The 14851-nt window shown below is 46.6% G+C and overlaps 1 protein-coding gene across 1 annotated transcript; it reads left to right on the top strand.

The window, feature by feature from the left end:
• Positions 1-319: 319 nt before the first annotated feature.
• On the top strand, positions 320-14577 carry LOC119379574 (E3 ubiquitin-protein ligase Topors). The gene is made up of 3 exons (XM_037648877.2): positions 320-446; positions 12681-14168; positions 14277-14577. Exon 2 carries the CDS (start codon positions 12687-12689, stop codon positions 13950-13952), a length of 1266 nt encoding a protein of 421 aa, XP_037504805.1. The 5' UTR covers positions 320-446; positions 12681-12686; the 3' UTR covers positions 13953-14168; positions 14277-14577.
• Positions 14578-14851: the final 274 nt, after the last annotated feature.

Here is a 14851-nt window from a genome sequence, read left to right as displayed (position 1 = left end):
TCACCAGATATTATCGAAAACAAGGCGCATAACTTTCTCAAGCACTGCTTGCGTTCATGAAATCACAATTAGAAATGGGTCGTCGGTTGTAAAACACTTGCAAGATAAATTAATGGGTTCGTAGACCTGCATAACGGGGAACATTCGGCATTGGTGTTCCATCGTGCTTTCACTTTCATTCGCACATGGTATCGAAATAATGCATGTGACTGAAGCTTTGTTATGAGCGCTGTGTTATCGCAACATTGACGTCACTGTGGCTAGATGCATGGTGGCGCTCCGGAGGTGGCCAAAAGCATAGCAGGGGGCCGTTCCCAGCATTTCGACTATAGCATCCGTCAACGTCCGAACGTGGAGCGGCTGGCAGGCTAAGTTCAAGGACACAAGTGGAATACAACCACCGCGTACCCGAGGCGGACGGAACAGCCCAACAAGAAACATTTGACGTGAGTTCACCATTATTCTATCGCTTGTCTTGCACTCCGGGTGTCTGAGATATTTTTTTTTTCGCGAGTGTCTTTATATGCGACGGCAAGCGGGAGATTTCAAGCAGCACCCGTCATAGCTATTCTAAGCGAATGTCGACATTTTGACCGACGTCTGAAAGTCATTTCATAGGTGACCGAACGCGTATTTTGCTCAGCCGCATAGATACCATGCCACAGAGCCCCCAAACAACGCTACGGTGTCGTTTGCAAAAAAAAAAAAAAATAACTGAACAAGTCCCACAAGTCGGCCTTATTCTTCAACCCGAAACTTCTGCTGCAAAGCCATACCCTCGGGCGAAGCGTTGGCACAACGCTTCGCCCGAAGCCTGTGTGAAAGCCTGTGTGGCTATCAAATTTTAGTCAAGGACCCGTTGCAAAGCAATGCCTCATTTTGTTTTAATTACCGATTGGACTTAGGAACTTATGCCCTAAATCCTCTCACTTCACATGTCGCGGCTAGTTTAATCGCGGTGGCTGTTTTTTTTTTTCTTTTTTTTTTTTGTTGTCCCTGCAACGCAACGAGCATTGGCTCACGAGTTGCACTCTATTTGATATACTCTGGCATTCCCTTACTTTGTAGGTCCAGTTGTCTTTTATTCCGCGGGCTGAATATTTTTTGCTCTTTCGCTCGCGTACCATTCAGCAAAGCAGCTCTACGGAAGTAAATAATTCCGACGTTATACAGTGCGTTTTTCGTAACAAGAACCGAGGACTTTTAAAAAAAGTTAACCGCAATTTAATTAAAGCAACGACATGCGATTTGCCGTCGTGAGGCGTTCATTAGGGCAATTTTTATATTGCGCGTAATCAGTTAACGGAGGTCAATTACGCAAAATGTTAAATATTCAATTGAAGGAAAAAGTGCGTTTCATTACGTTGCAGAGGGTATCTCAAAACGACCAACCCATTTTTTTTTTGTGGCGACGTACTACGTACAGGCGGCGTGGTGATGCTTTCCGGTGTTTAATGAAAGCCCGAGAAATATGAAAGAATCCCGTGACTGCGGTCGTACGTTACCGTATTGCAGCGCTCTCAACCGTGTTTCGATCAAAAGGACCGTGCGCGCGGACCGTGGCTAAGTGATCGCCGCGGCTCTATAGGCATTGGCTCCGCACTGAGTCAACGTTTTTGACGTCGGTACAATTAAGGCAAGACAGCGCCGTTGTCCCCGATAAGCTATAGACGATTTTACGTAAGACATATGGGCGCCGCCAGCTTGTGCTGTTAAGCGAATGTTTTCTTCTTTTTGTATATCGCGACGTGAATTAATGAGGTCATGAAACGTCAAAAGCACCAACCCAACCGTTTTCATGCGTATGCGTCTATGGTAGCACTGTTCGTTTGGTTGTTAAAGATGCGAAACGGCAAGGTTAACAGCCCAATATGACGGCACCGAAACCCATCCGTAATATAGTCTATAACTGCACAGGGGGAGAAATTCGGCCTTGTTTGTAAGACATTAGGAAAACAATTCAGCGCAAAATGACACAAGGACGAGAAGGGAGGACACAACACGTGCGCTACAGTGTTGTGTCAACAATAGCGCACGTGTTGTGTCCTCCCTTCTCGTCCTTGTGTCATTTTGCGCTGAATTTTTTCCTAAGTCTATAAGGTTGACGGTCCGCGCGCACAATACGGTAGCGCATGAGCGCAGTCACGTGGTTTTAATATTTCGCAGCATTCTTTAAACGGCGGAAAAAATCGCAGCGTGGCGTGTACGTTGCCACAAAAAGTTGCATCGATCATTTTGGAATGCCCTCTACAACATAACGAAACGCACCTGGCTCTTAAGGGGGCAGTAAACAGGCTTTTACATCTCCCAAACAAGCTCGCCAAATCGTGCAGACAGCCACGGTGATCGCATTTCATGAATATCACACCGCTACGCGCCGCGCAGACTCTCCATTTCGAAAAACAATTCCCGCGCCCCTTTCCAGCGCCTGTCCAATCTTCCTCATACGTGAAGTGACGTAATCTTGCCTATGGGCAACATTACGTTGCACCGACTTCGTCGATTGGTCCTCTGCTCTACGAAATGGCACCTTGGCCCTACGGTAATGCAGTTTTGGCCGGGCATTTACTGCGCTTTTTCACCACGTTGCTGGGGGGACCTAGCGCCGCTCTGACAGGAGCGACACGTGGAGGAAGCCTTCCTCGGTCGTTGGCTGCGTTCCGATGACGTAATCGCTGACATCTGGTTACGTTGCCGAAGTGGGCGTAGTCACGGCAGCGGGCTACGCCTACCTCTCTTGGCTGCCGAGAAGGGTGGAAAGGCCGCGCGAGAAACCTAAATCAGCCGAAGCGGGTTCTTCTATAGCCTGTAACTTCCTTAATACAGTAATTATTCACAATATTCTTGCGGCAGCATGTTCACACCGTACAAGTGCGCAGTTATCGCTTGATCACACATTTTGAACTGCGGGGTTGTTTACATGCTTAACACAGAGGTAGAGCGCGATAGCGGTGATACACCGAACTATTGTAAGATTCTGGTTTCATTCAGTTGCGGTTAACGAGTCTTTTGTTAATCCTTCGTTTTAGTTACTTGAAACATCCGGTATACACGGCGAACTCATCAGGCGTGTTAAACCCGAAGGATCGCCTGCAGCTGTGGTACGCATTCGTGCCGTGACATCTAAACAAAAGTGTCGCTATCCAATTCAGCGTAAAGGCACGGACCGAATGCCCTTACGGATTACAGGAAAGATGACTTTTAAGGGCTCGTTTTTCTGTGTTAGACACAATATTAATGAGAACTAACAGACAAGGAAGGAAGGAAGGAACACAAAAAGGGAGAAGGCAGGGAGGTTAACCAGACAGCAGTCCGGTTGGCTACCCTACGCCGGGGGAAAGGGAAGGGGAGTGGAAAGATGGGAGAGACAAAGAGAGAGAGGGGGAGCGAGAAAAAAAAAGGAAATGATCAATAAATGAGCGGACACGTATGTGGCGGTGGCACTGTACAACAGTCATAGGCGTTCACAAAGGCCCGTAGTTCTTAAGAAGCACAAAAGTGCTTTAACTGCCTTGTGGGCCGCCGAGCGATGGGGACGGTGCTCCAGCAGCATCTGCACGGAGAGCGGTCGATCGTCCAATCGTCGCATCGCGTCAGAAAGAGTTCGTCGTTCAGAGGCAAATCGAGGGCAGCGGCATAACAGATGATCAATGTCTTCCTCAGTGCTGCAGACCTCGCATGCTGCACTGTCGGTCACTCCAATTAATGTTGTGTATGCCTTCGTGAAGGCAACTCCTAACCAAAGCCGACATAGAAGCGAAGCTTCACGTCGACGAAGTCCGGATGGAGGTCGGAGTTCCAGCGTAGGGTTTATTTGGTGGAGTCTTGTACGTCTTATACTTGGCATGTTCCACTCCGCCAAACAGAGACTACGTGCCAGGTGACGAAGCTGCCTTGCAGCGTCTGTCCTAGAAAGAGGAATCGAAACGGTGGTCTCTTCTTGATGGGATGTGCGAGCAGCATTGTCTGCGGAAACATTGCCACTGATCCCGCAATGACCAGGTAGCCACTGAAAGTCAACCTCGTGGCCTTTTTCTTTGACGCGGTGATGAATCTTCAGAATTTCGTACGTAAGCTGTTCGTGGCATCCGCGTCGGAGAGCTGACTGCAGGCCAGGGCTGGGCAGAGATACTCAGAAGAGTATTCCGGAATACAGATATCGAAATACATTAACTAGAAGCCTAAAATACAGATACTGAGATACATTTGCCTTTAACGTAACGGGATATTTCGGAGATACTTTTGCAATAAGAGGAAAAAAGTATTCCGGAATACAGTTACAGCGATACAGATACTGGAATACTTTTTTTTTATTTCAAGAATGCTCATACTACGCAAAGACACTTATTAGTGCAGCATAATGTTGTAATTAAAGTTACAGCGCATCAAAACGTTCAGTTCATTTATTTATTTATTACAGTACCCTCAGCGACATTAAGACATTGCATGGGAGGGGTTGGACAAAGTACATAATCAGTAATAATGACATAATTACAAGTATCAGTTGCAATAAAAATACCCTATTTCACAGCAACAGTAACAAGGATTGGACACCGAAATCGACATACTTGGCGAACAAACTAAGCTATGCTAGACATAGCACACTTTAAGCAAATCACTCGAATCACTAATGAAGACCAGTGAATTGAGAAAAAGCACACACTTATTTTGAAGATCTGCTTTGCTGAGAAGGTTGCTGGGTAGGCTTCTCAAATAGGCTGTCTTCTAACAGCGTCGGTTCAGCCTCAGCACAAGACTCACGAAAGAAAAAAAGTCTGTCTACCGCTGAAGGCGAGCACAAATTCGTGTTATAGTGAATAAATATCGCCTTCATAGCCGTATTGCCCTGCAGCGTGGCGATATCTCTTCTCGGGTCATCTAGATACCGAAACACTTCCGCCCTCACTTGGGTTGTTCTGACTGTTCAGAATCCGAAGTCTGTCCCCATCTTCGGAATCCTCAGCCGCCTGACCCTGTCGGCTTCAAAGAAGATGTCACCACCCCCGACGCTACCAGCACCCATTTCAGAAAGGCGCAATAGGCGAAGTCGGCTCCGGCGGTGGGGAAGCCTGCTGCCATAAAAGACCGTTTCACGCATGTATTCAATTAGGAACGCACCCTGACATTTGAGAGGTGGCTGAAAGCGCGTCAATGATAGCCATCTTGTAGTCACTTCCGCCGCGACTACGGGAACTGCTTTTGGAAGTGCCGCCGCTTTGAGAACTAGACGCACGCGAAGCATTGCAAAGCCTGTTCCAAGGCGGTATCCCCGCGGGGGGTCGCGAAGTAATGGCTTGCCACCCGAAAAAAATTAGGCGTGCTGCACTGACCTTGAGAGACAGCGACTTTCGTCGACAGAGGCCGACAACACTGCCCCCGCGATTCTGCCGTCTGCGGCGTCGCGCGCTTTACCACATGGATCATTCTGTGCTTGAGGAGAAACCATCGCCGCCCTATCTGTCGGCGACCGGCGGAACGCCTTTGCTTGTCTTGGCACAAAAAAGAAAAAAAAACGCCATTCCCCCATTGGAAACACGCCTCAACTCATTTCTGACACAAAAAAACAATGTAACGAAATACCCGTGTCCTGCATAGTATCGCGATACAGGCGATACATCGTAAATGTATTTCACTACAGAGATACAAATACATTCTTCAAATGTATCTCGATACAGAAATACAGATACTCAAAAGTATCTCTGAAATACTATCGCGATACTCTTGTATCGCGATACTGCCCAGCCCTGCTGCAGGCACTGTAACGCCGGTTTCGAGTCGGAGAAAACAGCCCATTTGCTCGGTCTCTCCGAATCGATGTACTCTAGTGGGATGTTATTTGTAGTAATTAGGATATAAATGTGAAGAAAGTAAAGTGGACGAAAAGATAACTTGCCATCGGCAGAGACCGGACGGATTACAGACACTTTGACATTAAGGAGGCTGAACTAATTTTTATGGTACCTGTTTACTTTAGTGCAGTGCAAACACTACTGGTCAGACTGTCTAATTATGTAACGGTAACGCGAAAAACGCCGTGAAACATTTTTTATCAGAATTTTGCTATGTGCGGCGCAGACGAAGTCGTGCACGCAATACATGCTTCACACAGAGGAGCGCGATAGCGATGATACACCTGAAAGTACTTGAGGCCCTGTCAATCAAACTTGTGTTGTGGTGGCTCGTGTTCGCGCTGTGCAGTGCGTCACAGGTGCACCAGTGGTGCACCGCAGAGCGCTTGTGGTTTAGGTGCACGCATTATGGTGCCCCTAAGCCACACCAGCCTCCGTGCGCCAATCCGAACGACTCATTCGGGCAGTACCTGGCCTTATCGCCAGGAGACGACATGCCGATTTTATGAAATCAGCACTGGTAACATACAGAACTTTCAAGCAGGAAATTGCCAAAGAAAAGATCTACGATAACTCACGGGGTACCTCTAGGTTGCGTGAAGCCAGGACTGGAGTATTGCGGAAAAAGACGTACTGGAGACAAGTACGAAGGAATAGAAACTGTGCGGTGCGTGTGTGGAGCAGGAGGCTGAACATCTGATACCTTGTGTAAAGGGCTTCACGATACAGTCCAAGGCAATGGGGCTGAATTTTTCAAAGAATTGTTGTTTAGCACAGTGAAAGCAAAATAGACTTTGAGCAGGCGGTGTTACCCGACTGGTGGTTAAAATCAAGGCAAAAGTAAAATTTTGTCACTACATATTTTTCGTACTTAATTATGAGTTATGGCTATACCCGTCACGGTAACCTAGTGGCTATGGCGCTCAACTGCTGACACGAAGGTCGCGGGATCGAATCCCGGCCGCGGCGGCCGCATTCCAGTGGAGGCGAAAATTCTTGAGGCCCGTGTACTTAGATTTAGGTGCACGTTAAAGAGCTCCAGGTGGTCGAAATTTCCGGAGCCCTCCACTACGACGTCCCTCATAATATCGTGGTTTTGGACGTAATACCCCAACAATTTTATTGAGTTACGGCTAGGTGGCGCGAGCAGCCACATTATCAAAAGGGCACAGCCCCATCCACCCATCCATGTTACTTTACAACGCAATTTAAAAATACCTATTCTATTCAAATCGCGAAAAGAATGCTATATTTTGGGAATATATAATTTTCTTTCCGCTTCGTCTGCCTCGGTGGTATAGTGGTTACGGTGTTCGCCTGCTGAACCGAAAGTCGCCGGTTCGATCCCGGCCGCGGCGGTCGCATTTCGTTGGAGGCGAAAATGCTAGAGGCCCGTGTACTGTGCAATTTGAGTGCACCACCAGAAGGTCTAAATTTTCGGAGCCCTCTACTACGGCGTGCCTCTAATCGTATCGGGATTTTGACACGCAAAATCCCACAAATTAATATATTATTGTCTTTCCACTTGCATCAGTTTCTTCAGACCCTGTAAGCCAAACAGCACATGCAACTGTTTCGGCTATCGTTTGCATAACAATGCTGCTTCCGCAGGCAGCTCGAGTGCATGTAAGTTGATTAAGAAACTGTACCTTTAGATGTGAGTTGTATCACCTAGGGGTTTGTTAGTAGGTAAAGATGTTGTGTACACGTAAATAAAAAAAAATTCATATCGCTTATTGGCACTAGAGAACAATGAAATCGTGTTCTTTTGTTAATAACAATGTTATATCCACTACAGAGTGTGGTTTTATGCATCAAGATTGGAAAAATTCCGTAAGTATCGGTACTTTGTAAGTGTCCCTGTTTAATCCGTGCACAACCGTACAGCGGCCGTGGTTCGTGTCACTGGGGGGGGGGGGGGGGGGGGGGGGGGGCAAGTAACTTCTGAAGTAAGATTCTGAATATTTTGCCACACAATACACGCAATATTTTATCTGAGAAGTCGCAACATCCCGAATTAAAGGTTGAGGTGGTATAGTGAACTTTGAAGTGAGTCGGGGCTGCGTGGCTCCGACAGTATCTCCACAGTTTGCATGGTCGCGCGTGCTTTATCTTCACAGGGATCAGCGGACTCCTCATACCTTTGTACGTGCTCTCATTAACGCTCGGTTAGCGATGAAGTGACTGACAGCACGAATGTCGCGCTTCACTCGCTGCAATGGCCGCGTTTTCTTACGCCGTTGTGTTGTTTAGTTGCGCCAGGTTGGATGCGAAAGGATTTATAGCTGACACTCTTACTTCGCATAACTCAAGTTTGTGGCTATTACGTTCATTGCTTCGCCCTTGCGGCGAGACTGTGACCTTTAAGGTTAACTTCACCTAGTCAACACAATCTAGACATCAACGCCTCAAAAAACTCAAATTGTTGTCCCTCTTTAATCGAAGCTTGAAAGGGCCAATACCAAAAGTTTTATTTCTAAATAGAGCGTACTGAACTGTGCCAATCATCGGAAAAAGTAAGCGTCGGAGTGACGCTGAAAGTTGCAGTCACTTTTCCAACCTTTGTTTCTGTTGAGCTCAAAGTCTTTCATTATATCTACAGCTATCATTAACAGCCATTAATTACCGACATCAGTTAAAAGGGGGCTTCGGTGTACAGTGGTCAGCAAGCTTAACTCGAACGCTCTGCAGCGGGGCCTGGACTGGTTTGACTGATGCCAGACGCGAAGTGCTGGGCGCTGTTGCCGAGGTAATACCTCGGTATGATTGGATAGTATGTCGGCATGCATTGGTAACATCTCGGCAACAGAACCAAAAGCTGCGCGGCGCGGGCGTCAATCAAACCGTTTCGGGACACGCTGCGGAGCGTTCGAGTTAAGCTTGCTGACGACTGTACGTCTAAGCTCGGTCAGTGCATTTGTAAACTTCCGACCTCAGACCCTTCACGCGCGTGTACTTTTTTCTGCTCTTCACCAATACGAGTTGCCCCTTCCTTACTTATTAATCAATCAATAAATAAAGCAATCGTCATTTGCCACCACAATAAGCAGCTGGCAAGCAAAAAGGTTGCAGCTTGAACTCCTGAGTCTATATAGTTTGACAGTGGTATAAAGTTAGACATTAACGCAGATGTGACAAACTGAGACTTACGTACAAGTTAACGAAGTTAATTTTCAAATAAACAATACGTATTTAAAAAAATACCGGCAGATCTCACGCATTGTGGGAATCTATTTTATATGAAGCAGTCAGCGAGTGGCAGCCTGTGCTGGATTTTTCGCTTTGAGCCAAGCATTACGAAGTGGATCGACGTCTTTGTGTGAATTTAGTAGTCGTGCGCATATCGTGGGCTTGCCAGGCACGTAGACTACGCTGGCGTGTAAAGGGTAGCTCATAGTCGGACGTAACGTCGACACTCGCGTTAGACCAGAGATGTGAGCTTTATCGCAACGAAGTGCACGCTACGGTGCAGTTTTGTGCATACTGTAAGTAGCCGTAGTCGCCGTATTCGAGCAACGCTTGACTATGGCTTGCGTAGTCAATGTTTATTACATCGTTATACAAGCGGATAGCCACGATCACAATTGGCAAAAAGAAAGAAATCGGGGAATTGACAATGTACAAAACTGGAATAGAAATATTTTTCATTTAGACTCGTATAGAAACCATGTTTGTTTAATACCGGAAGAGCTTCTTTACAGTTCAGATACCAAATTACAGTCGAGATGGAAACCTTACAGTGGAGGTAGGAAGTGACAAGGGGGTGGGGGGGGGAGTATGACGTCTGCCGCGGGCCGAAGCTTGCCGACCCCTGGTATATGCAGATACAACTTCGGTAACATAAGAAAAAAATGACATGTTGCGTCTAAGCTCATGTTTGCCACGAAGCGAAAAGACTGATGGCGTGCAGAAAGAATACATTCGGTATGTTAGTACTCGCAAAAATCTGAGAACTGGGGGCTATCTCAAGACATAATTAAGGTAATTCCAGGGCTTTTTTTTCTTGTTTGTGTTTTGAAGAACGTGGAGTTTGTTGAGGGTCGTATGCGCAGCAGTTACATTAGCGAAGAAGCAACCACATTATCCTGGCACTATCACCCTCGCCCTCACCTGACAATGCCTTCTTCCCCCAACTTCATCGTCATCAAATTTTCGAAGCCATATTGCTTTAAAGAAAGCAGTGCTACCGATACAAAACAATAAAGAAAAACATCAAAGACCCATCCACTTCCTGAGGATAGTTGTACAGCAAAGCTGTCTATACGCGACGATACACCTGCAGCATTTCTTGCCGTGGCCCTTGCTGCCTCAGTACTGGCACAACCCTTCACTGCGGTGTTGCCTCGGCTTCGCGACTCATAAGTCGGAGTCGTCAGCTCTCCGCTGGAGCTAGGCCTCCCCTTCGCGAGCTCACAGCGCCGAGTCTTCGTCACGGCGACGTCTACACGAGCCAGTCTATACGATTCGCTAACGAGATCACGTGTGGTTAGTTAGGAAAGCGCGCGAATGTATATAATTTGCTAACGAGATCACATGATGCTATGAATCCGTCGCTAGATTATAAATGCGCGCGCTCACACCTGATTGGTCAAAGCGAGCCACGTAAACTGCCGGCTCAGCCAGTGGCGTTTCAGAGGAAGCCTCATGATGTCGTGAATCCGCCGTTAGATTTCAAGTGCGCGTCCTTGCATGGCCAAAGTGAGATCACATGACCTACCCGCCGACTACTACGGCAATGTTAGCCAAAGGTAGCTTCGGTGAAAAATGTACACACGCGGCGCTTTCCTTGTCTTGTGTCGGCAGCACAGTTTTTAATGTAATAAGTTAATCCGCCAACTCACCCAATCTGCCATTGTTTTCCGAGCCGATCCTTACCTCACCACATGAAGGTAAGGTCAGATGAGCGTCAGGGCGCCCACGTCTGCGAAATACTGACGACGAAGTGCAGTCTTTTTACAATACTGTCAGTTAGAGGCCCGAAGAAAGAATCATTTCCCTATGGCTTCCAGACAACACATTCCGCTTTACCTTCAAATGTTTCATGGCTGAGGAACATTGTTCTACAAAAAAAGGGAAAATTGAGTTTCAGAATTTTAAGCAACGTATAGACACTGAAAATTACCAGCTCATTAGTTTCGCAGCATAGCATCTTTCCAGAGGCTGATACTGCGAAGGTGTGCTAATATTAACGCGATAGCGTTAAAGAGCTCGTATCGCAGAAATTCCGCCGTCGGCGTCGGGGCCGTTGGTTGTGAGCGAAAAATCATCTTGTCCGTGAGCGAAAAATGGAAAAAGCTGCAAATAAAATAAATAACAAAAATGTTGGGTCCGAGTGAGAATCGAACCCAGGCCGTCTGCGTGGCAAGCAGGTGTTCTACCACACAGCCACGCCTCTGCTTGAAGCTGCACCGAAAGTAACTTTCACGCTTCCCAAAAATACGCGTCCTGTATACAGGTGTCACAGTACGAGATGTAATATAGCAGCAATATTGCGTGGTACAAGCGTACATTGCCATCGGGCGTCACACCATGTCAATATCATAACGACTTGGTGGTTTAAAGACAGCCACCCATTACAAAAGGCACACACATTACTGCGCGTATTCCCTTAAGACCACGTAGTGGGTGCATCGCAACTTCGAAAAAGTTTCTCGCGCATAATTGCTCCTGGTTTAAAGCATGCTACCCATTACATAAGGCACGCACTTTATTGCGCGCATTCTGTTAAACACTCGTAGTGTTCGAACTGCGCACTAGGAACAGAATATCGCTATCGCGTTCAACTCTTAAAGGCGAAGCTTAGGCGTCCCCCAATTTTTTTTTTTTCAAGAAGGCACCGTATGATAACTTGGTATAGAGCAACGATGGATGAGTTGTAACGTTGTTCAATATTTGCGTCTTTCTGTTTTCACTGGTCTTATTATAATTTCTCGTATTTAACTATTGGTTTTATATGCTTTTGTACAGTATTTTATGCGTAATTCCTTGTTTGTAATTATTTTGCGGAAATATTGGTTTGCTCATCTTAACTACTAATAGGAATGAGTAACGTTTTACGTTTTTTTTTTTTTTGCTGTTTTCTCTATTTCCACGACTAGTCTTTGTAAGCTGTAATGCGCATCAAAAGAGGATGCTTCGGCAACTGCCGGGACAGTGAACACACGCCATATGCTTAGGATGAGCAGAACACTTGCGGGTGCGTACATCTTAAGACGGCAATAAATTTACTTGAATAATTGTATAGCGCATTTGTCTCCAAACCCTCGCATGCCAGGGGTGCTGTGAGGCAGTAGTGCCACCGGTTTTCATAATTTAGCATATCAATTATTTCCATCAATGGTCACTGTCATGGCTTCATGTTCATGCAGTTTAATATACTTTAGCGAAGACCCGTCTGGGCCCCTTTACAGTGTTGCTACATTTACCTTCACCAATTTATGTAGCCAACGGCAACTCATCATCATTCTAGTGCCCCTAAACTGCTTCAATACTTTCTTTCTTTCTTTCTTTCTTTCTTTCTTTCTTTCTTTCTTTCTTTCTTTCTTTCTTTCTTTCTTTCTTTCTTTCTTTCTTTCTTTCTTTCTTTTTTTCTTTCTTTTTTTTCTTTCTTTTTTTTTCTTTTTTTCTTTCTTTCCTTCTTTTTTTTCTTTCTTTCCTTCTTTTTTTTCTTTCTTTTTTTCTTTTCTTTTCTTTTTTCTTTCTTTTTTTCTTTTCTTTTCTTTCTTCTTTTTTTCTTTTTTCTTTCTTTATTTCTTTCTCTTTTTTTCTTTTTTTTTTCTTTAAGTGCATTCACTCGTACGTGCATTTCTTGATTCACTATTTTTCTCGTAGATCCAGATGGCTACCCCTCCTTCACACTGTGACTCACCAAGTGATGCTACGGCTGATCCTACCGGCTCAACGCAGGAACCGACAGATGCTACGACGCCGGAGCGACCGTCTAGCCACAACGCCAGCACCCCAGGAGATAACTGTGCCATTTGCTTGGGACGGGCCGAGAACAAGGCATTCCCAGATGGCTGTTATCACCATTTCTGCTTCTCCTGCCTTGTTGAGTGGTCCAAAGTGAAAGCCGCATGTCCCCTGTGTCTGCAACCGTTCAAAAGCATCATCCACAACGTCCGCTCAGACGAAGACCACGACCGATACATCGTCAGGGAGCAGCCGCGCTCCGCGGTGTTGCCATTCGGTGGTTCTGCGCGAACACTTTTGATCCCTGTACAGGTGGTTCCCCGAGGGCAGTTTATGCAACGTCGACAAGAACGGGAGGGGCAGCCACAGCTGCCCTATGTAACGCTCCCAAATCAATACCCCAACATTAGCAGGAGGCCCGTAACGAGTTCCTTTAGGCTTCAGATGTACCTTAGCAACCTGTGGGCTGTCCCCCACATCCCGAGCTCTCGCCATGTGTCACCAGAACTCTACCGTGCGAATCCACATCAAGTTGAGCGTCTCGTCCCCTGGATCAACCGCGAGCTGAACGCATTGATGGAGCGCAACGAAACGCGTGTATCGGCTGCTTCAAATTACGTGCTGTCTCTAATCTTGAATTTGGACATCAGGCATCCCGACTTTTCCCAAAAGGTACAACCTTTGCTCATTGCGCGTACGGAGCACTTTGTCCATGAGTTCTATTCATTTGCAAGCTCAATGTTTGAAACCATGGACGATTATGATCGTCACATAGTGTACGCTTCGCGCTCCTTAGGTTGGTCTGAGGCAAACCCTGTCGATTGTTTCACGCGGGTCTTCCTGGGCTTGACACCAGCATCTGCTCCAAGAGCATCGGCTGCACCAGTTGTAACGTACGACCCGCGTCAGCCGCGTTCCGGCGGCCGTGCTGTTTTAAGGGTGCCGGTGGTCGCGTCAAGAACGGACAACGACAGCAACTTTGACCGCTCGAACTGCTTCGTGGTGACAGTGCCAAACCCGTTCAGGAACAGAACTCCCGAAGTGTTCAACGAGGACAATGTCTCCGCAAGTGACATCGCACGTCCATGCGACCAGGGTGCGGGACCGAGTAACTCAAGTTGCCCATCGGATGATAGGACTCTCGATCGTCGTGCCACAAGCGACTCGTTCTCGAGGGATGAAAATGCGTAGTAGCCTGGGAGCAGTTGCGTTTGACGTTGTGCCACAAGCGATTCATAAAGCGATGCAGATTACCACCTTCATAGGCGGAATCCGCAAGCACACGCACGAGAGCATTTAATGGAGGCACGCGACGAACTCTAGACAAGCATGGGCCCTATTTACTGTCTGGGCAAAGAAAAGAGTACGAACGTGATGCAGGTTGGGGTTGCAGCTTCGATAGCTCGAGTGGAACTTTGTCCGACAAAGGTGGCCAGCCGTATGTTCGGCCGATAAAGCTGGTCAGCGTTGTCGGCACTGACATTGAGTAAGCCTCGTGACGCATTACATCACAAGTGCTATCATTCTCACCACCATCACCACCAACACTGACTGGTTTAGGAAAAAGTCGACGAGGAAATGTAACCTCAACGAGTCGTACTTTACACTTGATTTTAGCTTTTCAGATATGTCTAGAGATGTACACTGAAGGGTTGTTCTTAGCGTACCAACTTTATTTGTTTCATTGGTTGACTCTTTAAGTGTACATGTGGTTTATTTTCGTTCACTCAGTGTCCAAACCTAAATCATCTCATACCTTTGCTTGGCAACCTCACCATTCACGGCCAATTCTAAATAAACTTCATGACGAAGGCCTTTCCCAATGTCATCGTGTTTTCTGCGAGATGATTCCTTTTCCTTACGAACTTCTCGATTTCATCATGCCACAAACCCCCTGACGCCCTCGGCTGTGGTTTTCATCCCTTGGTATCCATTCCGTTACCGTCACTTACGACCGGTTGTCTATACTGTATATATTGCCAGCCTGAGTGGATGCCTTACGTGGCCAACCCAGGTCCATTTTAGAGCGCAGGTCTTGGCGAACAATGAAGAAACGAGAAAATATTGTAAAAAATAAAACTATAAAGAAC

The sequence above is a fragment of the Rhipicephalus sanguineus genome, chromosome 1, assembly GCF_013339695.2.
Source record: "Rhipicephalus sanguineus isolate Rsan-2018 chromosome 1, BIME_Rsan_1.4, whole genome shotgun sequence".
Taxonomy (NCBI): Eukaryota; Metazoa; Arthropoda; class Arachnida; order Ixodida; family Ixodidae; genus Rhipicephalus; species Rhipicephalus sanguineus.
The sequence above is the reverse complement of the archived record's forward strand: the minus strand, read 5'-3'. Positions and strand labels throughout refer to the sequence as shown.